Source organism: Bos mutus, chromosome 11 (genome assembly GCF_027580195.1).
Source record: "Bos mutus isolate GX-2022 chromosome 11, NWIPB_WYAK_1.1, whole genome shotgun sequence".
NCBI classification, from domain to species: Eukaryota; Metazoa; Chordata; class Mammalia; order Artiodactyla; family Bovidae; genus Bos; species Bos mutus.
Window position 1 is genome coordinate 92,567,225 of NC_091627.1, and position 25,665 is coordinate 92,592,889.

The 25,665-nt window shown below is 48.2% G+C and overlaps 1 protein-coding gene across 4 annotated transcripts in view; it reads right to left on the reverse strand.

Annotated features, from left to right (window-relative positions):
• Window positions 1-25,665, reverse strand: part of TGFA (transforming growth factor alpha) — a 118,745-nt gene that overhangs the window by 69,602 nt on the left and 23,478 nt on the right. For 3 of the 4 annotated variants that reach the window (XR_011466118.1, XM_005904301.3, XM_005904302.3), the window contains exon 2: window positions 11,488-11,541. The exons of the other annotated variant lie outside the window; for it this stretch is intronic. Coding sequence is in view for 2 of the 3 variants with exons in the window: in XM_005904301.3 (XP_005904363.2) it covers window positions 11,488-11,541 (54 nt within the window). In the remaining variant the exon portion in view is untranslated. The remainder of the gene's footprint in view (window positions 1-11,487; window positions 11,542-25,665) is intronic. 4 annotated transcript variants of the gene reach the window in all.

The following is a 25,665-nucleotide window of genomic DNA, read 5'->3' on the forward strand; positions in this document are numbered from 1 at the left end:
CACAGTACCCAAGTGTGTGTGCACACAGCTGCAGGTGTTTAACATGTCACCTTTTAATGCTCACAACAACCCTAAGAGCAGGTCCCATCATTATTCCTCTTTCATAGATAAGGAAGCTGAGGTACACAGAGGTTAGGCAATTTGCTTAAGGTCTCACAGCTAGTAAGGGGCAGGGGGAGAGTCTGAACTCTGTCCAATTCCACAGTGCTCACATTCTATCTGGAGACTTGACTCTAGGGCCGGGGGCCCAGAAAAGCCCAACCTCTCCACTGAAACCCAGAGATAAAAGTGAACGGAATTGCAAGAGCAGCACTGACATATATAAACTATCATGTGTAAAACACAGAGCTAGTGGGAAGCTGCTGTTTAGCACAGGGAGTTCAGCTCAGGGCTCTGTGATGACCTAGAGGGGAGGTATTTTGGGGGGCATGAGACTGAGGCTCAAGAGGGAGGGGATATATGTATACTTAGAGCTGATTCACATTGTTGTACAGTAGAAACCAACACAACATTGTAAAGCAATTATACTTCAATTAAAGATAAAAAAGTAAAAATAAATAAAATTAACAGCTTAAAAAAAAAAAAAAGAATGGATCAGCATTTAGGAGCCAAAGGGCCACCAAAGGAGAGTTTGGATGAGTATCCCTAGAACTTGGAGGTGAACTGGCAAGTATTCTGTTGGGGTCAACCTCCGCAGACAGCAAGGTCCCTGGAGGTGGGCGCCAAGCATGCAGGCCAGAGTGGCAGGTCCCTCTGCTCCACAAACAGCAGCACTGCCTGCGCCTCGTGACGGCCTGCAGTCAGCTCACACGGGCCAACAGACCTGCAGGGCAGGACGTCAGCCACGGCCTTTTCTGTCTTTTTAAAAAGGTAGCTCCTTTTATTTCTGACTATAGTATTAAAAATGCTCACTGTAGACAGGATAGGAAAAAACAGGAAAGTACAGAGGAAATTACAATCAGCTATATTCCCATGCAGTTCAGTTCAGCTGCTCACTCGTATCCGACTCTGCGACCCCATGGACTGCAGCATGTCAGGCTTCTCTTTATATCACCAACTCCCGGAGCTTGCTCAAACTCATGTTCATCGAGTCAGTGATGCCACCCAACCATCTCATCCTCTGTTGTCCCCTCCTCCTGCCCTCAATTTTTCCCAGCATCCAGGGTCTTTTCCAATGAGTTAGTTCTTGCCTGGAGAATCCCAGGGACGGGGGAGCCTGGTGGGCTGCCGTCTATGGGGTCACACAGAATCGGACACAACTGAAGCGACTTAGTAGTAATAGTAGTAGTTCTTCGCATCAAGTGGCCAAAGTATTGCAGTTTCAGCTTCAGCATCACTCCTTCTGATGAACACCCAGGACTGATTTCCTTTAGGATGGACTGGTTGGATCTCCTTGCAGTCCAAGGGACTCTCAAGAGTCTTCTCCAATACCACAGTTCAAAAGCAGCAATTCTTTGGCGCTCAGCTTTATTTATACTCCAACTCTCACATCCATACATGGATACTGGAAAAAACATAGCTTTGACTAGATGGACCTTTGTTGGCAAAGTAATATGTCTGCTTTTTAATATGCTGTCTAGGTTGGTCATAGCTTTTCTTCCAAGGAGCAAGAGTCTTTTAATTTCATGGCTGCAGTCACCATGTGCAGTGATTTTGGAGCCCAAGAAAATAAAGTCTGTCACTGTTTCCATTGCTTCCCCATCTATTTGCCATGAAGTGATGGGACCAGATGCCATGATCTTCATTTTCTGAATGTTGAGTTTTAAGCCAGCTTTTTCATTCTCCTCTTTCACTTTCATGAAGAGGCATCAGAGATAATTAATGTTAATACTATATGATGCTTGCCTTTTATTTTTGCATCTGTGTGTACAGTGTATAAAATTGAGATGTTCTATTCAATTTTATATACACCTTTTTCTATTTATTTACATGAGATATTATATTCAATTTTATATAGAACCTTTTCTCCCATATCATTAAATATTCTTCATCAGCATGATTTTAAAGGGCTTTTATTTAAAATCTAATCACCTGTCCCATAACTATTTCCCTCTTGCTGACATTTAAACTGGCTGTATTTTACTACAGTGGATAATAACCTAACATCCTTGGTTATTTCTGTAAAACAGATGGCTAAAAGTGTAATTGTTGGATCACATGGCATGGACAATTATAAGGTTCTTACAAATACTAAGGAATCAAGTTCCCAATTAATATTAAACTCTTTCCCAGAAAGCCAACAGGCATACCCATAAGCAATATACATAGTTGTCTCACCTCACACACACCAGCACTCAGAGTTGCCATGCTCAAAAATATGCCAATTTGGTAGATTAAAATATAATAGTATGTCTATCTTTCCCAGTAGAGTATAAGGTCTTGAGAACAGAGATTTTGTTCTCATCAAGGTCTGGCACATAGTAAGTGCTCAATAAACCTTTGCTGACTGAATGAATGACTCAAAGAATTGGTCTGGACCAGGAATGCTGGTCTTTGCCCCCTCCAGGTCCCCTGAGGGACTCTGCCCTGTACAAGGCCTACCCTGCTCTTTGGCATCTTGTTACCTGCAGCCTTCCCCCCACCCCCACCCCCAACCCTGCCACAGCTGCTGGGCGACCACTCGGACCAAAGGGGACACACCGGTGCAATTCTCTCTCTTGAGACTCTGAGTTAAGAGGTACAGAGATGGAACGAGCTGGTGTTAGGATAATCTTCACTGTAGGTACAGAGTAAATGGCCACAGACCACGGGCCCGACTACTACTGCTACTGTGGTTCTCTGCAGGCTGACTCTTTTGGCTGAGGTGTGGTTAGATTCTGCTCCTGCTATATAAGGTGCCTGCCAGAAGATGCCCTTTATGCCAGCTTCATAGAGGACAACCATAGCCCAGAAGAGTGATCAATCAGATGGAAAACCAGCTCGGCATCACAAGCCAAACTCAGCAAGAAGCAATTTATTGAAGAAAAGAAAAAGTACACAGTTTGGCACTTGGATTAAAACTGGGAAGTCTGAATATAGTAGAGGCGGGTGTTTTCTTCAAAGAAATCCATATGGTGGATCACCTGTTCTGTGTTCATGATTTTCTTTGAGATGTAAAAATCATCAACATCACTGGCCTGACTCTATGCCCTCTGATGGCAGGGCTCATATTGACTTCTCATGTATATCTCCAGGGCCCAGCACAATGCCTGGTAGAAGGTAGTACTTAATAAGTGGGTGCTAAGTAAAAGTCAAGAGCTAAAGAGTAGGAGAACAGTAAGCTCCTACAGGCCTTGATTTTTAGAAATCCAGGAGTTGTGTCACTCACTCTGGTTTTTCAAAGCTGGTAGATGTTCACTTATCTGAGCTCAGCTTAAACCATGGCCTTGATTTACCCCATCCATCCTCTCCATTCCTTTGTTAAAACATCTATACCAGTGTCCTCAGCACACAAAAGCTCAATCAGTTGGCTACACTAGTTTACCACCCTTTTCTGTTTTTAACAGTGAAGATATTTATTTACCAAGACAACACATGTGTTTGTTCCCAAACCTGCTCATGTCAATCACACTCATTACTGTATTTACATAACTACATATTACATATACTAATGAAATATCTATGCATAAGGAAAGAGCTGTTGTTTTTATTTCAAGTGCAGTGTTTTGGAAACAGTTGATAAAGGTGAAAAGTATTGCTGTCAATTTAGGGGTGAATAAGATAGCTATGAAAGACTAGGTGTGGAGGGGAATGTACAGGTCTGCAAAGTTTTAAGGTGCTTACTCTGCAAGTATCTGAATTATTACACTGAAGAAACCAAATATGGAAATTATAAAGGATGCAATATGGGTGCGGCTTACACAAGTAAACAAATGCAGAATGCCAATATATAAATCCATGACTAACTGAGAGTATTATGAGACATTATCTGACTTTCCTTCACGTAATGCACTCTGAAATTCTCTAGTCTAATTTCTTCAATCGCATTTTAAAAAAATGTTGGTTGTGACCCACTAGAGCGATTTTGTGACTCACGGTTTGAAAAGACACTGCCTTAATCCAAGTCCTTAACTTTATCCAGGGGGGAACTGGGGTTAAGAGCACTACAAATGTCACCCAGCTAGTGAGTCAGAATTATGATCCTGGATTCCACATTCTGTGGTGTGTCTACTACTCTGAGCAACCTGCCTTCTGACCCAGCACAGTTTCCTCTGCAAAAAGTAGAAGGTAAAATGAGGAATTGTGTGACAAGCAGAAATCCTAGAAAGGAAAGGAGAAACACACCCTCTTTCTCTCCTGAGGCTCCATGCTCCTCTAAGCGTCCTCCACAGTGAGCTAGTCCCCACACCGGCTGTCTGTGTTTTTAGCCCCTAATGAAATCATACCAAGTCTCTTGTGCTACAGGCACATATTTGGAACTGTGAACCTTGTACCTGGGCAGAACACGTGAGCTTGCTAATTTTAGAATGACTTCAGCCCCACGTGGGAAAACTCCAGACAATGGAACGGGGAAGCAGGTTGCAGTTCTGAAAAGCTTTTGTTAGGCGAGGTGAGCAATAACCAGATCCCTGGCTTGCTGGCTGACCTGTGTTCTACCTGTTTTCCAAACAAAGTAGTGTCTTCAAAGACTGCTCCCTATAATCTGATTTGCCCTCCCTCCACACCCCCAGCCCAAACTTGCCCTTAACAGTTAAACCCAAAGCCCCCACCAAATCCGACCACCGTCTCCCCATGCAAGCTGATAAGAGGGACCATCCCTCTGAATGACGCCACCATGAATGTTCCATGGTCTTTCATCATCACCTTTGAAAAGTCTCCCAGATGCTAAATTAAGTAAGGTTTCCAACATTGCCTGGTTCCAAGTGGGTGTCAGTAGACACAGGCTAGAGGAAGGAGCAGAAATTCAGAGGTTTAGAGAACCACCCTGAATCAACCAGGAATTAGGCAAAGAACAGTAGGAGCTTGGCTCCCAGGTGTCTGAGCAAGGCCCTCACCACACCCCTGAATCATTAGAATGAGTCTCATGAAAATATGAGAACCAGATGGGCAGCCTGGGAACGAGGCAACATGGTGCAGGGTTAAGCAAGCAGCCACCCAACAACTTAACCAGGGTGCATTCTGTCCCCAGTGAGGGGCATGAAAAGCTGCCTTTGAAGACAGGCCGTGACTCTTTCCTCACGAAGGTGTGAGGTTCTAAGCTGCAGGTGCTGGCATCCTCACCTCGCCTCCAGCTAATGTTCCTCTGCAAGCTTTACAAACTGACAACCAACCAGATACAAATTTTCTGTCCTGGCCCGCAGACCACCGACTTCTTAGAGCAATGATTTTCTAAATCACACACTAAGCAGTCAGCTGTGGTTGCCGTCTGTCACTGCGAGGCTCTCACTGTGGGGTCACCTTTGTGCTGGAGACAAGGACAGAGAAGTTGTCCAGCAACTACAACGTAGCCTGTGTGTGTGTGTATGCATGCGTGCACACACACTCAGTTACTCAGTCACATCTGACTCTTTGCAACCCCACGGACTGAGGCTCACCAGACTCCTCTGTCTGTGGAATTTTCCAGGTGACAGTACTGGAGTAGGTTGCCATTTCCTACTCCAGAGGATCTTCCCAATCCAGGGACTGAACACAAGTTTCTTGCGTCTCCTGCATTAGCAGGTGGATTTTTTTACCACCGCACCACCTGAAAAGCCCGTAATGTTAGAACCTGAAATGTAAAGTAGCATCTGGCTCCAAGAGAACGAGACACAGGGCAGTCACACCACCACCAGCGTATCTGAGGGTCATGGCAAGTTTGACCACCGCCATACATTCCGAACATTACTTTGCCAACAAAGGTCCGTCTAGTCAAGGCTATGGTTTTTCCAGTGGTCATGTATGGATGTGAGAGTTGGACTATAAAGAAAGCTGAGCGCCAAAGAATTGATGCTTTTGAACTGTGGTGTTGGAGAAGACTCTTGAGAGTCCCTTGGACTGCAAGGAGAGCCAACCAGTCAATCCTAAAGGAAATCAATCCTGAATATTCATTGGAAGGACTGATGCCAAAGCTGAAACTCCAATACTTTGGCCACCTGATGCAAAGAACTGACTCATTGGAAAAGACCCTGATGCTGGGAAAGACTGAAGGCAGGAGGAGAAGGGGACAACAGAGGATGAGATGGTTGGATAGGATCACCGACTTGATGGACATGAGTTTGAGTAAGCTCCGAGAGTTGGTGATGGACAGGGAAGCCTTGTGTGCTGCAGCCCATGAGGTCACAAAGAATCGGACACGACTGAGCAACTGAACTGAAATGATACTTTGAAGGCTGCCTTCAAAATCCTCATCAAAGCTTTCTAAGCAGTCTCCATCAGTCCATCAGAGTGGTCATGTGAAAAACTTCACAGGTCATTCCTAAGTCAAGGCCAACATCCAAACAGGAACCAGATGATAACTTGCCTGAGGACACGGCAGAACTGAGACCAGATGGGTCTAACACGCAGGGCTCCCAACCTCCAGCCTGAGGCATGTATCCCTCCAATGTCCCACCCGAAGCAAATGTCTGAGAAGCATTTCTGATGATAATAATGCCAGTTTCCATGCCTCTGGCATCATCTACCCTCCACATTTGGGGGGTTATAAAAAGGAGGATTGAAAGAAGCCAATGAAATCTCAAACAAGAAAGCCAAGAGCAACTATGAAGTCATGAGACCACGGGACTTTTTTGGGGGGAAAGCACAAGAATGCCACATGGGATCAGCCCCTGTTCCTTCAAGTTCATATTCCACTTTTGATTGGCATATGGAGTTTGCAATTTTCTGTCTATGCTGCTCCATCAAAATGTTAGAGCTTAATTCTGAGTAAGTCTGCAGTCCTTTGTTCCAGCACCATCAATCAGGAATGTACGAAAACCTTCTTGTGTTCATTACTATTTCTCATTGCAATTAACTCTCAGAGTGAAGAGATCTGCATGTGGTGAAGCTCTCGTAGCTTCTATCCTAAAATTACCCATCTTCACACCTAGATAGTTTCAGTAAATGAGCCCACCAACCTCCAGAGCATAAGGGTTAGGAGGGACTCCCTTCACTGCCTTCACTCCTAGATGTGAAAGTCAGTCACCCAGTATACAAATGAGTACATTTTATAAAAGCAGTGTTGACCTGAAAGGAAATATAACTAGAAAGCAAAATATGAAAACATCAAAGGCAATGTGAATTAAATAAAATGCCACAAATTTGAGTTCAGCATCATCTACCCTCCATATTTAAGAATCTAATAAAAAAGAATTACTATTGCTTTTGTTGGTGTAACTGAACTATGGTTCCATTTTAAAAGTTCTTATCTGTTAGACACAAGTAATAGTCACAAGAGAAATGGATTATGTTGTTTTTTTGTTGTTGTTATGCATGTAAAAGTTTATTTTAACACAAAGATTTATTTAACTTGTTAATGAAAGTATGTATTAATGCTAGCTCAAAGAAGGATCTGAGAGACTAGTATGTACTGTCACTGAAAGGAAGAATGCTGAAATAAGATCGCTAAATTGCTGAAATATAAAACAGGTGAATGTCTTACAAGAGAATAAAACTATTGAAATTATCTTTTTCATGGGACAGCAATTATTTGTATTTCTACTGACAGAAATCACTGGCAACTTCTACAAGTTAACTTGCAACTGTGCAGAATCCTCACCTTAATAAATAGTAAATCAGGCAATGGCATGTTACTCTATTTTTTTATTTTTAAAAATTTTTATTAAAGAAAAATAATCCTTCTTTTTAAAATACTCTTCTTCTCTTTATTTTTCAAACCATTGTGTCCAGGGCTGACTTTCACTAGTATGAAACGCCACCCAGAAGCAGGTCATCTATCAATGGTTTAGCACCACGTTCCCCACGAATGTGTGGTGCGTGACCCGTGAGGGGGCGGCCGCCTTTCAGGCCGTGCCCATGTCCTACGAAGAAGGGCACTCTGCACCCAGTCCCAACTCGTGGCAGGGCGCAGGTATGTTACTCTAGAGCAATGATTCTAGTGTGCTCCCCAGACCAACAGCACCAGCATCACTGGGATCCTGTTAGACATACAATTACTTAAGCCACACTCAAGACCTACTGAATCAGAAACTCTGGGATAAGATGCAGCATTATGGGTTTAAAAGCCCTCCAGGGCATTCTGATGCTTAATGAAAGTTTGAGAACCACTGACCTAAAGAATTAGTAATAAATAAGTAAATAAATTAATTTTAAAAAGAATTGACCTTCAGGCAATAAGTATATTGCCAATATCCCAGTATGACTTTGCAAAGATATGTAGTCATCCTTTTGTCTATTTCTAAATTTTGAATAAATTTTTTAGCCTGTTTTTCAGTGTCACAGTTTGCAAGGGAGTCTTCAGAACATAGATTTTAATATCCCAGCCTCTGTAGCACAGGACAGGACATGAGATCAGTGTTCTTCATACTGCAGGTCATAGCACATTAGTGGATTGTAAAATTAATTTAAGGAGTTATGACTCATATTTCTCAATGAAATGGAATGAGATGGTACAGATTAGAAAACATAACAGTTTTCTAATCTAAGAAAACATCACAGTAACCTATATTCAGGGTTACTATTGTTTCATGGAAATTTGGTTGCAGTCATATAAATAGAGAGAATGTAATATGGATGGTAGTGGGATACTGTTTTAAATGCATTTATCACTACAGGTTCCAATCCAAAAAAAATTTAAATTATAGTAGCACAGTGGTTCTCAAACTTTAGCCTGCATGAGAATCCATACACATATATGTGTGTGTGGGTGCGTGTGTGTGTGTGGAGAGAGAGAGATCTCGCTATTTAGTTAGACCAAACTACACCAACAAAGAGCAAACTCAAAAAGGTGAGAAAATAGATGAAGGAAAAATGGCAGAGAGATGCTAGTTGTTGAAGTTGGGTGATGGATACATGGGGATTGATGTTGCTATTATTTCTTCTTTTCTATGTATGAAGATTTATATTATAAACATTAACAAATAGTTTTGCTTGCTGAATTAGCCAAGAGGTAAACACACATATATTTCAATGCTAGTGTAGTGGGTGTGACTGGTGGGGTCTCCAGTTTGAGCTGTACCCACAACAAGATTTCAGCCATGTCCGGAGAGGACAGAGTTCGGGTAGGGTGGGCAAGGCCTACAAGGGCCTGGGGAGTCTTCCAGAAAATGGGAAGGTCACCCTAAAGGGAAAGAAAGTTGAGCAAACAAGCCTGATTTAGTCACAAAGCCCTAGCTCCTGGACAAGTGGCTCTGACATGGCCATCACCATTTGGACTTGTCTACTAACTAACCCAGCTCTCTCTGGATTCATATCTTGGTCCAGCAGGGCAGGGCAGAGAGCAAGCGAACATGGAAAGAACTATTCCATTAACCTCTCTGGGGCACAAGTACCACAGCTAAGTGACCCATCAGAGAGCAGTGCAAGAGGCCAGACTGGCGGGCCCCCTGCCCGCTCCCACATGTCACCAACCAATACCAAGATCTCAATGCCCCTTGCACACTAGAAGGTGTGGCTCTACCCCAGCTCTCACCCACCACATTGGGCCACAGAGCAGCACTCAGCCAGTTACAGGGTTGTGTGCAAACGGGCAGGCCCACCTACTGTTTTCTGAACCTAAGTCCTCAGGGGGAGAGTATGTCCGATATCAACCTGAGACCGTCTCACAGAAGCAAGGCCAGAAAAGAAACACGGAGCAGAGGTCGGTCATGACCGCAGCAAGCATTTTCTGGATAAATATCATTTTCTGGATAAACATCACAGGTTTCCCACGTCTGCCCAGAAGAGCCTAGGGAACCCTAAGGGGCCTCAGCAGGAGCCATGGCAGGCCCCTAAGGGGACTGGCTCAGGTACAACATCCCCTAGCTTTCCTGTGTGATGGATGGAATGGGAGTAGGGGGTAAGATAACCGTCTCCCTGGGGGCAGCATCAGCCTCTGCATCACCACAAACTGTCACCTACAAGTGACTCAGAGGAGAACCCGGCTGTTGGCCCACCAGGTCCTACAGTGAGGACCACGATGGGCTGGGGGTGCACCCGGAGGGTAAATGCATCCCAGGATGAGGGCTGGGTCAATTGTGAAACTAGCAAGGGTCACAAAGCTATCCCCTCCCCCCTGTATATGCACATCTGAGCCGTTTGTGATGGGGGAAGTAGTTAAAAAGTGAAAGAACTACTTCATGGAAACTCGAGTAGACCCTGGACTGCCAACGCACTGCTTTGGAACGGACGGGCGCTTCCACCCCCAGTCCCAACGAAGTATAACACACAGGGCAAGAGGCAGTTTCTTCTGTGGCATCAGACACCTTAAGGGTTCAAGTGCATCAAGGAGAACAGCTCCGGGCGGAGACTGTGGGGTTGCAGAAGCGCTAGTATCCAGTGGGAGCAGCAGCAGCATCTACTATGTTTGGATGGAAAGCTTTGGAGAAGAGCTAAGTACCAGGAACACTGTGTGGTGGTCTGAGGATGTATGAATACAGAGCACCACCTCCTGCCCTGGCACCTCCCTGAAATAACTAGGGAGACGCAGTGGGGGCCACTGCAGTAACAGATGGGAACATTATAGCAACGAGCGAACAGAGAAACTGGCAGACTGGTACACTGCTGACATAAAAACCAGCTCAATTCATTTGGAAAGCTACTTAGCAGTTTGTTACAAGAGACGTAAATATACACTCTTGCTCCTAGAGCTATGTCCCAAGGAAAGAATCCAAAAGAAGGAAATAGTTTCTAGGCATCAAGAAGGAGCATTATAATTTAAACTGAAGACAACAAAAATATCCCATGGGAAAAGCCTAATTGTAACACGTGTCCACTTGAATGAAACATTATGACATTTTAAAAGGATACATTTCAAGACATTCTAGCCACATGGAAAAAAGCACAACTCCAAACCCTGAATTTAAAAAGCAGGCACCCAAATCACTTCTTCACCACAACTAATTGTATAAAAAAGTGCACATGGACAAATGCTAAGAGCTGTGAGCAAACGTCGCAGGGGACGCTTTTGTCAGCCTCTGCCCACGAGTAGTTTGCCACCAACGTTTCCCAACTTTCCAATCTGTTGACCCAGGATCTCAAAATGCAAAAAAAGAAATGCAACTACAAATGTCCAAGGAGAAACTAGAAAGTATTAATAACTAAACAAAGATTCCCAGGCAGAAGGAGACAAGAGGGTTTAGGATTCTGGGTTCTTCTTTAGATGGATTATGAGGCTCAGCTTGCCAGCACCCTTGCCTACAGGGACTGTGCTGGGATCAGAGCTGGGAGAGGGCGCACCCTCGGCGAGCAGGGAACGGTCGCTGTGGACCGGCGGTTAAGACCTCCCAGGAGCACTCCCCAGGCCCTGGGACAACGTGCAGGAGGCAGATGCATGGGAGCTCAGCAGGCAGGAGGCCGGGGGGAAGCTTGTAGCAGAGGCTCCACAAAGCAGCCAGGGGCTGCTCCCATCCGTTCTCCATACACCACCCCACGTGGAGGGGATGGGATGGGACTCACCACTCAGGGCGGATGTGCTGTTCTCCAGGGCCTGGCACACGGCCAAGAAAATACCTGTGAAGAGGAAGAAAAGAAGACAGGTGAGAGTCTGGCCAGCAGCCAACTTCTCAGCCTTCAAGGATGGGTCCTTCTCAAGGGAAAGAGTTGATAGTTTTACAAAGTGGCCAACAGGCAGTCGAAGCAACATAATACAGAGTGGTGGTGGTTTAGTCACTAAATTGTGTCCAGCTCTTTGCAACCCCATGGATTGTAGACCACCAGGCTCCTCTGTCCATGAGGATTCTCCAGGCAAGTGGGTTGCCATTCCCTTCTCCGGGGGATCTTCCTAACCCAGGGATAAAACCCTAGTCTACCACATTGCAGGCAGATTCTTCACCATCTTGAGCCACCAGGGAAGCTCAGTACAAAATGAGTAAGTGGGACCCTTTGTGCAAAAAGCAGGAAAAAAGTGCCTATTAGCATTACTAAAATCTCAAGCTTTTTCTTTCCTGGTCTCTCTCTCTCCACTTGTCATGATGTTTCTTGTTTTAAAACACCTTATAGATATGTTTTATTGTGATAAAATATACACAGAAGTTACTATCTTAACTCTCTTTAAGCGCATAGTTCAGTGGCTTTAAGTATGTACATGATGTTGAGCATGTCATGATACTTGTTACGTGTTCTTTCTGGTCTTGCTCTCTCTGGGGTGTGAGGAGACTTGCAGGGTGAGCCCAGCTCCCCAGAGGCACCCTGGGCCCCAGCAACAGTACCCAGGCGTGCACGGGATCCCAGACAGCTGGGTCCGCCAAAAGAGGGATGGATGTGCGGATGTAAGAGACCCAGCTGGGGGCAGGGAAGCCAGGCAGAGGTTTCTTCTTCCCAGAAACCAGTTGCCCCAACCCACCGTGGGCAGGTGACCTTGAGGGTGTCACAACATCTACCCGGGGGTACGTGGATTAGGGGAGAGGAGAGGCTCGCCCATGTCCGTCTTCCACAGAGACGCAGCTGGGCTACCAGCCTCGATGCGGCAGCTGCCACCATGCCCTACCCAGGAGGGGCACACATCTCATTCCAGCCTTTCTGGTGTCCAGGTCCCAGGTGGCAGGGGTGAGAACCCACCCAGGGGAGGCAGGGAGGTGGCAGTAGGTGGGATCACAGGAGCCAAGGCCCCAGGGCCCTGCACACACCCCACTGTCCCATTGAACTTCATTTTCCTTTCACATTTATAATGTGAAAGGAAAACCATTAAGTATGTCCAGACTGCGACTGTGTGGGCATGAGCCCCCAAGCCCAGGGCCCACTTGAGCAGGAGGCTCTGGGACCACAGGGGTCGCATATTTCCAAAGCCACCCCCGGCCAGCAGATGACCTTCTGCGCCCGCACGTTACAGCCCCAGAGGAAGCAGAGCAGCACAATTCTGTCGAAGAAGGAACCTCTAGGAGTTATGCAATCAGCATGAACTAAGAATGATTCCCTAAAACTGAACTGCAAAAACATGCCGTGGTGGTCACGCAATGAGGCCGGGCTGCCTGCAGGCTAGCCCAGAGGCAGCACAGAAAGAGGCAAACCTCTGTGCTGTGACCCCACCCCAAGGCTCAGGAACAGTACACCCCTTGCCATGCAGGCTGTGAGAGCTCCTTTCCCCCATCTCTCAGGGTGTAGACACACCAGCCCTTGACTCTCAAGGGAGAAACATGCTTAGAACAGATAAGGCAATCTGCTCAGGACTTCCTTTTAAGCCTTTGACCTGAGAAATATCTAAAAGCTTCAGGCTGCTCTCACTGCTGGCCTGGCATGAATTTCCCAAATACTCCTACAGAGTCCCGAACCTGACACTTGGTGCTGGAGTTGGGTGGGGGGAGACCAGGAGGCAGTGGCAGACGAGGACGAGGACAGAAAGTGAAATCACATGTTGGCCTGTGTAATTCCTTCTTGCTGCCCAATAGACACTACCTTTGGAAGCAAGGTCTCAGGGCCCCCCTGGGCATTACCTAAAAGGCCGAGTGTGTAATCGACACACCAAGCACTAAACTAAGGGTTTCCTACCAAAGCAAGGAAAAGTCTCAGAGGTTTCTCCCAGTCAGCTGGGGACCTGTCACAAGCTGATTTTACTGGCATCACCACAAACCACTCGGGGCCAAAGGTGGCCAGTGACCTGTGGAACCGAAAGGAAAGACTCACAGATGCTCTGTAAACAAACCTCTTGAAAGGAAGCGCCACTGGCCTGTCACAAACAGTGTATGAACAAATGCATCTCCTTCCCCTTTCCGTCCCAGCCCCGTATCCATCCGTCCGTCCGTCAGTCAGTACAGTTCCTGGGCTGCACGCTGACCTCTGCTTAAGCAAAACCTGGACTAGACAGCAAACACTGTCCAACCTCAGCCAGGAGAGAGCGGAGGTGCTCCCCAGCATCCAGGGCGTGTGGAGAGGTGTTCCCTCAGCCTTGGGGCGAGTCCATTTGCCATCCCACCCCCTGGGTTCCTTACCTGGGAGCTCTCAGCTGCTGAACTTGCAAAGATGTTTCGGGAACTAATTAGGGGTTACAAAACCACCATGTTCCACAGAGGAAGGACACTGGGTTTTTAATCATAAGTTGAGCAGTACAAGAACAGTTCCTTTCTGTTACCCGCCACGGTCCCATGGAAAAACTCTTCGGTGCCCTGGGCTCTCTCTGCAATTTCTGTTTAGACACAACTGCAGCAGGGGCCCTGTGATGGGAGATGAGCCCTTTGCTTCTCCTTCACCATGTGGTGGGCTCCCTAGGAGGGTCCCAGATCCAAAAGACAGGGTCTGACCTCTGTCACGTCTCACGGGGGCACAGGTGCCACTTACTGGGCAGGTGGCAGTCCCAGGCCCACCACTTGGCTTTTACATGCTTTATCTTATTTAGCCCTCACCATACCCATGACACTTATTACTTATTGGAGAAGGTAATGGCAACCCACTCCAGTACTTTTGCCTGGAAAATCCCATGGACCGAGGAGCCTGATAGGCTGCACTCCATGGGGTCGCTAGGAGTCGGACACGACTGAGCGACTTCTCTTTCACTTTTCACTTTCATGCATTGGAGAAGCAAATGGCAACCCACTCCAGTGTTCTTTCCTGGAGAATCCCAGGGACAGGGGAGCCTGGTGGGCTGCCATCTCCAGGGCCGCACAGAGTCGGACACAACTGAAGTGACTTAGCAGCAGCATACCCATGACACAGGGCTCCTCCCAGCCTCCCTGCCTTCTGGTCCAGTCTATGGAAACACCCCCATTTTACAGATGAGGAAACTGAGGCTTAGACAGGTTGAGAAATCTGCCCAAGTCCCTGCAGCCCAATTCAGACTCAAGTCTATCCAACTCCTATGCCTGAGACAGTGTTTAATGACCACCCACACACCAGTCCTTCTGTCATGGGCTGTCATGACACACTGAAAGGTACCAGCTATGACCACCAAAAGAGTCCAGACAACAGATTCAGGGGGCCTAGGCACCAGGTTGATCCATCTCTTCCAGAGGCTCCATCTGTTGCCTCTTGTGATATTTCCACTGCCTCCAATCCCCCCACTATGAGCAAGGTCTACCGAGAAGGAGCAAGGGTGTGAACGTCCAGACTCCCCACAGCATAACCTCCATAAGCCCAGCTGCCCAGACTTCCAGGCCCCTGGGCTTTGCTTGGAACAGCTGGACCATGTGAAGGCCAGAAACACATGGCCTTGGCAGGCTCTGAGACTCATCAGAGGCACAGGAATCCTCCCTGGAGCACCTGCTTGGGTTCAGACATAGGCATGACCGCCGCCAGTGGCCCTGGGGAGACAACGCACAGTTCAGACGGAGACTCAGAGGCTACAGGTGCCTCTCACCTGAGGTTCAAAGCCGGGCCTTGCCTGCCCCGAGGCCATCCAGCCAGCCTCCCTCCAGGCAGGAATCCCTTCTGGGTTGCTCCTGCCATCCCATTTTGTCTAAATAGCTCCAACGAGGGAACTCTCAAGATTGTGAACTCAGTAAAGGGAGGTGGCGGCGAGGGGAAAATCTACACGTAATGGAAGAAAGACCTTGTGAAAGACGGACCCCAGCCTCGAGGTAGAGGGAACCCAGGCGGCCCTCCAGGAAGGACAAGGTCCACAGAGCTTTCGCTTCAGCTTTCGGGATGCAGATGGCTGCTTCCAACAGGAAGAATGGCCAGAGAGAGGACATCCTACTTACCTGGGAGCTCACAGGTCAGGGCCAAGGGGAAATGTTGCCGATGGATGCTGGACACCCGACCACAGAGCAGGATGCCCCGTCTGTGCAGCTCCACGTGCATGCACGGGGTTGGGACCTGGCTGTACCTTGAGCACGGGACACCCTCCATCCTCTTCTACCTGTCGGCCTGGTGACCACTTCACCTCCTCTGCAGACACTCAGCTCTAAGGCCCTGACCTGGAAGAGGCATCGTCAGGCCCCCGGCCACCCCGGCAGAGGTGACCATGCCCTGCTCTCACCTCCACTACAGCTGGTATTTGCTTCCAGGCTCCCACCTACTCTACTGTGTAGATCAGCTGCTTGCCCTAGAAAAATCAAGGCTCCACAGCTCATCCACTTTCAAATCCCCTAAGCCAGGCTTCCTGAGCAAAGGAATGAGGGTGAGGTTTTGGCATCAGGGAGATGTGGGGAGGGTGGAGAGAGGTTGCAGCAGGTCCTTTTGGATGAAAGATATCTTAGCTTTAGTGGAGCTGGTGAGGAAAGGCCCGCGGGGAATGACCTAATGCAGGCGGAGGGGCAGGAACCAGTGGAGAGACAGGCAAAAGCGAGTGTGGCCATGTGGAGGGCAGCCAGGATCTCACTTCCTCTCCTGCCATGCTTGGGACTGCGGGGCCATGAGGCTCAAAGCAGAAGCTCAGGAAGTGAGGATGGTACCTACAGCTCGAGGTCTTCAGGTGACACCCATGAACAGCCATGTACGGGACAAAAATATGTGGAAATGGGTCACAGGGAACCCAGGGTCTGCTGGTACTAAGGTAACTTTTGGTACCAGGTTCTAGGGTATTTTCTCTTATGAATTATATTCCAACACCTGAAATTTATCTACAAATATGGCAGGATTTTTAACTGCAAAACCTGCAATATTGTGTGACTTAGTATTTTTCAACGCAAGAGGTTTGATAGCCAGGTACAGATGCTAGCTTCAGGGTCAGAAGTGATTAGGATGAAAAAGGGAACACACAGCAGGCAGGGGCAAGGAGGGAAGCTGGCAGGACCAGTAAGACCAGGAGACCCGTGCCTGACCCTCCTGCGAGAACGGCCATAAATGTCACATCGAAAGCAGCCACGCGGCATCCTCAATCACCCCAGTGCAGAGTTTCTCCCCAAGGAAAAGGTGACAGTTCACAAGTGCCCCTGCTTACAGAGACACCGGTGACACAGGCTTCAGAGGACGGCAGGCAAAGCAGCAGAGGAATGTGTGGAGTAACTGGCCGGACGGGATCAGGAGAGCTCAGGGGAAGGCGAGGAGGGTTTAGAAATATGTGACACAGAATGAATCACTTTGGGCCGAACAGCTCACGGGACAGAGGGCTCTTTCTCTCTCCATCCCAGCATCTGGAACTCTGCCTTCAAAACACGGACTAAACTTTGCTACCCCAGGAGAGTCTTATCGAGAAATTACTTGAAATGGTTAGTGCTGGGTTTCAGGTGGTAACTCTGCAGGGAAGTGGGTAGCTCTTGTGACAAACCCATCCAAGTGAGGTTCTGACCCTGCACCCAAACAGCTCCACAGACATGTGAACCAGTATGTGAACCAGTACACACCTGTACGCAGCAGTGGGCGGGAAGACCACAGGCGTCTGACTAGTGGCCAAGAGCGTTATTAACAGTAATAGCAGCAACATTTCAGCACTTACGACATGCCCTGCATCGTCTCATTCAGTACGCAAAGCCAGTCCTAGGAGCAGGTACTGTTCAAGCTCCCAGTTTGGAGATGAGAAAGTCCAGATGTAGGAGATTAAGTCACTTGCCCAAGGTCACCCAGCTTGTAAGTGACAGACATGGCAGCTCATGTTACAGGGCCCAGCCAGCCACCCTCTGCTTCCCCCTATCCTGTGGAGCACAGCCAAAGGACACAGACACTCTAGAAAAGTCTTCTCCTGGATCTAAGCCAGATGTGCTGTGATACGGAGATAAGTCCAGAGGCTAGGGTCGTCCGTGAGTGGTGTCACCTTTAGCAAGTCCCTTCACGGCTCTCAATCTCAGGTTCTTTATGTTTAAATGACAGAGTTGCGTCAGCCCTGTCCCTAACTTCTGGGATGATATGGGGCTGGCATCTTTCTAAACCATCTGTCTGGGGAAGAGGGGTATGGACATACTTGGCCTCATTCTGATGCTCTGTGTGCAGGTGGATCGCTTGCCTTGAACCAGGATCAGGCAAAAGGCTGTGCGTGCTTGCCTCAGCGAGTGTGCGCAGTTTGTTATAATTTTGTCTTTCGATTTAGCATGTCCATCGAATATCAGAAGATGGGAGAGATCCGAAACTAGAACCTAAAAGGGCACTTTCCATTTCTACATTTTCAATGCAGTCTTGACGTGGGCTTGAAGATATATTCGAAGCTTACAGTCCAGGAGCTTGGGACCCTCAGCTGCCCTTCCTAATGACTCGTGGGTAGCCAGAAGCAGCAAAGTCTAACTTGATGAGTCTAAGGCAATACTTTATGACTACGACCTCCTAGAAAATAAGCCAGTGTTACTTGCATGCTCATGGTATTTTCCATGTCTGTTTGTATATCTGTGGGTGGGAAAACCCAAAGTGTTCAGGTTGAACCTTCAGGATCAGGGAGGTAGAAGAGACAGGCAGATGGGTGTCTGCACTGAAACCCTGTACCACTTTCTAATCCCAACTTAGGGTCTATTATGGCGGAGAAAAAAGGAGCCCTGCTGTCAGGACTGGGTTCGAACCCTAGCTCTGCCGCTCCTTAACTGTGAGACCTTAGCTGTGTTATCTAACCTCACTTTGCCTCTGTGTCCTCATCCATAAACAAGGACAACACTTCCTCGCATGACTTGAAAGGATTAAATAAAATGAAATAAAGTATGCAAAGTCAGAGGAAAATGGACTCTCCCATACTACATGGAAGGCAGATGAGTATGGGCTGCTAAAGCCAGCCCACAATCCCACATTCCCATTGACACTTTCCCACTTCCAGGCCCTAAGCACTGTTTCCAACCCTGACCTTCTCCAAAGGCTTGGACCTCAGACCTCATGTCTCCTGCCCTTCTCCACTCCTCCTCTCTGGTTCTAGGTGGGGCTGAAGACCAGATACCATCATTGGCCCCTCCCTCTTCTTTGCCCCATCACCAAGCCACAAAACCTCCCACAAGTCTTGCCTCCATCTCACCCATCTTATCCATCCCTCTACATCCCTACTGCCATTGCCAAAACTCAGGCCTCATCATCTCTTCTGGGTCTTCACAATAGTTGCCTGACTGGTTTTTCTGACCAAAGCATTTTCACCTCTGCTCCTCTGCCAGTGAGCTTCTAGAGCACTTGGACCACCAGACCCCTTCCCTCTAAACTCTGTTCACAGAGGCCCATCTGAAGTCCTGCCCAGAGACTTTAGGCGCATAACCTAGTCCTAAACCCCCTTTCTATTTGGCTCCGCCCACCCATTCCTGGCAGGCACCAGCCACCTTCCCTGCACACGACTTGTCCTCACTCAGCTCAGTGTCTCAGACTCACGCCACTAAGGTCCTAACTTGAGTCCTTGCAGTTATGCAACCTTGGCCTGTTGCCAGCATCTCGGTCTCCTTCACTATGAAAAAGAGAGAAAGATATCCATCTCCCACACGGGATTATTGTAAAGAATGACTGCAGGGACTCAGGATAAACAGGTAGTACATGGGGTGGCTCTTGATGAGGGTGAAAGAGGAGAGTGAAAAAGCTGGCTTAAAACTCAACATTCAAAAAACTAAGATCATGACATCCAGTCCCATCACTTCAGGGCAGATAGATGGGGAAACAGTGGAAACAGTGGCTGACTTTATTTTCTTAGGCTCCAGAATCACAGTAGACTGTCACTGCAGCCATGAAATTAAAAGACGCTTGATCCTTGGAAGAAAAGCTATGACAAACCTAGACAGTGTAATAAAAAGCAGAGACATCACTTTGCTGACAAAGGTCCATCTAGTCAAAGCTATGGTTTTTCCAGTAATTGTGTACGGATGTGAGAGCTGGACCATAAAGAAGGCTGAGCACTGAAGAACTGATGCTTTCGAACTGTGGTGCTGGAGGAGACTCTTGAGAGTCCCTTGGACTGCAAGGAGATCAAACCAGTCAATCCTAAAGGAAATCAACCCTGAATATTCATTAGAAGGACTGAAGCTGAAGCTCCCATACTTTGGCCACCTGATGCAAAGAACTGACTCATTAGAAAAGACCTTGCTGCTGGGAAAGATTGAAGGCAGGAGGAGACGGGGATGACACAGGATGAGATGGTTGGATGCCATCACCGACTCAATGGACATGAGTCTGAGCAAGCTCCAGGAGATGGTGATGGACAGGGAAGCCTGAGGTGCTGCAGTCCATGGGGTCACAAAGAGTCGGACACCACTGAGTGACTGAACTGAACTGAGATGGGTGGGATGGGCTAGGAGGTGGGAAGGACGCTCAAGATGGAGGGGACGTATGTATACCTATGGCTGATTCATGTTGATGTATAGCAGAAACCAACACAATATTATAATTATCCTTCAATTAAAGATAAATAAATTAAAAAGAAAAAGAAATGACTAAACGAGAAAGCCGTAGAGACCACGGTAGGACCAGGTGGGTGCTGCATTGTTGAGAAACCTTTGTTTCTTAAGGCCCGGTAGGTGTGATGCAATGCCTCACACTGCTACACACACATCTTCCTCTCTGCTCCCCACAACCCGCACCCAGGTCAAAGCCTTACAGCACAGGGCTACCTGCTAATATGGTGGTCTGAGAGGACCCCCACCCCCACACCCTGCAAAGCAGACAGCACACAGGAGCAAAATATCTCTGTAAAACAGTTAACCAGGATGCACCAAGCATCTCCTCTGGGTGAAACAGGCCCTGTGCCCACTCCCATCCATGCCCCGCTCTTTCTTATTAGGAGGAAGCAGAGTGGAAGGTTCATCAATGATCCTGGACCAGGGCTGGGGACTGAGGCAAACTTCCTCTTGCACAGGCCCTGTTCCAGTCCTAGCAGGCCAAGGGCCTCGACGGGGACTGCAGAGCAGCTGGGCAAGTATGACTGAGCTCTCCTGGAGTTTCCTGGCTGCTGAATCACCAACTCACTCTCCCAGCGCTGAGCTCTGAGGCTGCAGGAAGCTGTGACAAGCTGAGGTGCTCACACCCTGTTCCAGCCGACTGACCCTCATGTGAGGCATCAAGATGTCAGTGCAGAGGGCCATGCTTGACTTTCCCAGAGTCCCTGAGGAAAGAAGGGATGGGAGAGTGGACCAGACACAGGGCTGGGATCCTGTGGGAGGCGCAGTGACACTCCCTGCAGGGCCAGGGTCCCACAGCTGCCAGCAAATTCAGGAATCAAACACCAAGCCCCGCCCCCTCCACGGAGGCCCACTGGCCCTGTCCCAGCTTCCCCTGGCCTTGTGGTGGCGCCCAAATGGCCATCCTCGGGGCCCAGGGTCAGCAGAGGCTCTGCCTGTGCAGACCTCAGCCCAGCAGAGGTAGCCTGTTGGCAGCCCCAACAAAGGCGGACCCATCCCTCAGCTCTGTCAAGGCCATGAGTGCACACCACTCATCACCAGTGGCTTAGAAGTAGGCTACGAGAGGGGAGGAGGTGAAAACATAAGCAATCCTTGAACTCTGCCCTATTTCCTCCACGTGATGATGACAAACTCATCCTTCCCACCACTCGGCTCGAACACCCTCAGAACCACCCTGCAGGAGGCACGGCGAGGCTGGGGTTTGAGCCAAGATAAACACCAGTGGGACTTGGCCACATTTCAGATCAGTGTAGCGTTGGCCTTGGGGGCTGGGGGAGGGCTGGACAGAGGGGACAGCCCTGCACCAATGCTCATTGCCACCATCAGGCCTCTGTCACCTTCTGGGTTCTCGGGGCTGACTCCAGAAAACCCCTTAGGAGAACTCACCTGACTGCATAAAGACCGCTGATTGAGAAGCAAAGCTCAAATGAGGACACAAATCCCCAGAAGATGCATTTTCAAGAATTAAAGGGGAAACACCCTGAAGTTCTTGGAGCCCTGCATCATAAAGCAGGCTGGGGAGAAGTCTAAGTCCTCCTCCCCTGAAAGTGAGGGGGAGGAGGAGGAAGAGAAGAGAGGAGATGAAGAAGGGCACGGAGGAGAAGAGCAGGTGCTAGCTGTGAGAAGGGCCCAGATGAGAAGTGGGTAAGAGGCACTCAGGGAATCCTCTTTCACTAGGAGAGCCTGACCAGCCCACCCCTAGCCCAGGGCTTCTGCCCACCGGCAGTGCGTCCTGGGGGCAGTTGGTAACTGGTGGGGTAGGTTTTGACTGTCAACAATGACATGGGGGCTCTCCTGGTATTTAGTGGTTAAGAGCAGGGATGGTAAATTGCTGTGATGCACAGGAGCTTGTCCTCCTTAAGAGGCTAACAGTGCACCCTGTCGAGAAATTATGGACCCAGGCATGGAAAGTCTCTCAACTATAGGTCATTCAGCCTCCAACTGCATGTGCGCAGAAGCACCCAAAACTCAAGGGAGACAGAACAAGCCGGCGGTACATGAATGGACAGGGTGGCTCAGGAAAGCCTTGCCAGCGGCCTGGGGGAGCTCTCAGCGGACTGCAGGATCAGCCTACCTTTAGGTAACTGGGCTGCTTCCTTCCCTGACATTCAGTAATTCCCTCCATTCTGTGTTCATCTGTATGCTTCTCTATAATAACCCAGAGCATCTGGGTTGCACAATAGGAAGCCAGGCTATAAAGTAACAAGACCAACGAGCTGCCAACAAGCGTGCACCCAGTGATTTATAGTCTCAGGGCTCCAGACTGACTCCTGGGGGCCTGGAGAGGGAAGGAGGGGAGGTGTGGCGAGGAGGGCAACTGCCTCTCAGTCCACTGCCTGACTTCAGAGCCCCTGAAGTATTTCCCTCTGGCCAATGGATGTTCTTTCGGCCACACAATACAAAGCTGCTCGGTGAATGCCCCCAGTGCACTTAGTCTTATAGGAAGAGTTTCTTTTGCTGATTGGAGACACATCAGTGAGGAACAAGGCACGCCTGACCCCACAGTTTCGGGGTGAAGAGCACCATGTACCTCTCAGTGGTGTCAACTTAAATCATTTTAAAGAAAGAAAAAAAAAACACCCTGGGGAAGCATGGTAGCATTCCCCTACCAAGCCTGCTCCTGCCTGTCCCCATCTACCTTGTTAACTTTGGGGTGGGAGGATGGTAGAGATAGGAAGCAAAAGAAAAGAGGGAGGGAAGAGGAAGTTTTCTGCTCAGATGGTTTAGCTCTAGCAAGAAGAGGAAAATGACAGGAAGAAGAAGGTGGACAGCATCCCTGGAATATTCAGTGTGTTTCCAAAGCACTGCCCAGAAAAATCACTCGTCCAAGTCAAAGTAGGGCAGGAACCAGAACCAGCTGATAGAATGGTATAGCCACTCTGGAGGACAGCTTGGTGGTTTCTTGCAAAACCAGACATAGTCTTACCATTTGGTTTGACAATCAAGCTCGTTGGTATTTACCCAAATGATTGAAAATTTATGTGTACACACACACACAGAAAGCTGCACACACAAATATTTATAGCAGCTTTATTCACAATTACTCAATCATGCTGCTGCTGCTGCTAAGTCACTTCAGTCGTGTCTGACTTTGTGCGACCCCATAGACGGCAGCCCACCAGGCTCCCCCGGGGTTCTCCAGGCAAGAACACTGGAGTGGGTTGCCATTTCCTTCTCCAATGCATGAAAGTGAAAAGTGAAAGTGACGTCGCTCAGTCGTGTCCAACTCTTCGTGACCCCATGGACTGCAGCCTACCAGGCTCCTCCATCCATGGGATTTTCCAGGCAAGAGTACTGGAGTGGGGAAGTAACCAAAATATCCTTCAGCAGGCAAATGGATAAACTATGGTATATTCAGACAATGGAATATTATGCAACAATGAAAAATGAACTCTCAAACTGGAAAAAGGCATGAAGTAACCTTAAATGCATGTTCCTAAGTGAAATGAGCCAATCAGAAAGGACTATGTACTGTGACTGTGTGATTCCAACTACATGACATTCCGGAAAAGACCTAACTATGGAGACAGTGGAAAAAGATCACTCGCTGTCAGGGGTTTGGGATGAGAGAGAGAGAAGAAGGGAGGAACAAGGGAGCACAGAGCATCTGAGCGAAGTGAAACTGTCGTGTGTGATACAATGGTGGATACACAGCATCACACATTTGTCACCATTCATAGAATGCATAACACAAAGAATACACCCTATTGTAAATGAGGGACTTTAGTCTGTACTCTAGTTAAAAAAACATTAACTTTCATTAAAAATAATGTTCCAATATCAGCTCATTGATTACAACCAATGTGCCACACTCAAGCAAGATGTTAGTAACAGGGGAAGTAGATGAGAACTCTGTACTTTATGCTCAACTTTTCTGCAAGCCTGAAACTGCTCTAAAAAACACAGTCTAGGGACTTCTCTGGTGGTCCAATGGCTAAGACCCCATGCTCCCAAGGCAGGGGGCCCGGGTTCTATCCCTGGTTAGGAAACTATATCCCACTCACCACAGTGAAGGTCAGAGACCCTGTATGCTGCAACATAACTAAGACCTGGCACAGCCAATACGCCTGTTAGACAACTGTGTATTGATAGTGGCTGCCAGGGAGCAGCTTTGCTCAGCAGCTGATCTGACTAGGCTGAGCCACCTGGACCCCGCGTCTCACTCTCGTACTGGGGGGCATGTCAGGATGGGAGGAAGAGGGAGAAACCCTCTGGAAATAGGCCATGGATAAGGCAGATAGCAACCTGGAGGGGAGGAAAGGGAGGAACAATGGGTGAAGAGTCTTCAGAGAAGTCTTTCAGTAGAGAGGCTGACAGGCACTGCCAGGAATCCGAGCAGCTTTTGAAACAACCAAGGAAATCCAGTGCCCCGGCTTCCAGCAGCCGGCCTTGCTTCTGTGGTTTCTGACGTAAACCAGATGCATTCTAGATGTTCCCTCAGATGACGACAAGTGACAAATACAGCTTTCAATCTGTTGCCAGCCAGCAGTCAGCTCCAAGATGGAGGGGGCAGAATTCAAGAGTTGTTGAAGGATGGTTTAATTCTGCTTCTGGACCCTCCAGCTACATCCAAGATGGGGGTTCCCATGCGGGTACCAAGAGCAGCCTTCGTCATAACGAAACTCAGCTACCACCACAGAGAGCTGGTCCATTCTCCCCTTCCTCATACTTCCTTTCTCACACTTCAGGCAGGAAAGGAATAAGAGAAATGGAGGCATTTCCACAGCCTGAAAGCATCCTTCTGTGATGACGACCTGCAAGGTAACGGAGCTCCCCAACCATCCCCTCCGCTGCCACAGCCTGACATCTTCCTGCAGGCTTGTTTGCCTATTTTGGCACCAAGCGGGGGTGGGCGAGAGATGATTTTTTTGGTTCACTGTATTTCCAGTGCCTAGAACAGTGCCTGACATATAGACGGCTCTGAACCTCCGGAATGAACTCAGGTCTTTTTTAAGCCAAACCTGGGAGACAGTGCAACAGAGATCTCTGGCAATCGTGAATCAAAGGAGGTGAGACTTGAACTCCTATTTGAGCAGAAGCACTTTCGAAGGACTTTGTGGAATTTAGGTTCTTTCATTCCAGAATAAGAAGACACCATCAGAACTTTGCTGTGATGACAGTTCTGCAAGAAATGATGCAGACACTGGGGCATTTTCTTCACCACAGGTGTGTGCATAGAAGGATAAAGTCATCACAGATGTCCTTTCTGAACAGGTGACATCTAACAAACACCTAAATTAAGTGAGGGAAGCAGTCCTGCAAGTATGTGGAAGAAGAGCAGTCAAAGTGAAGGAAGGCAAGTGCACAGCTCCTGAGGCAGGACTGAACTTTGTATGTTCAAGAAACGGCAAGAAGGCTGGTGCGGCTAAAAGAAGACAGGGGTGGGAAACAAGGCTGGAGGGTGCTGTCTCTCAGGGGAGCGCAGGAACCTGAATTTTACTCCAAGCTGGGCAGCCTCTGCAAGGTTTTGAGAAGAGGAGCCACAGCG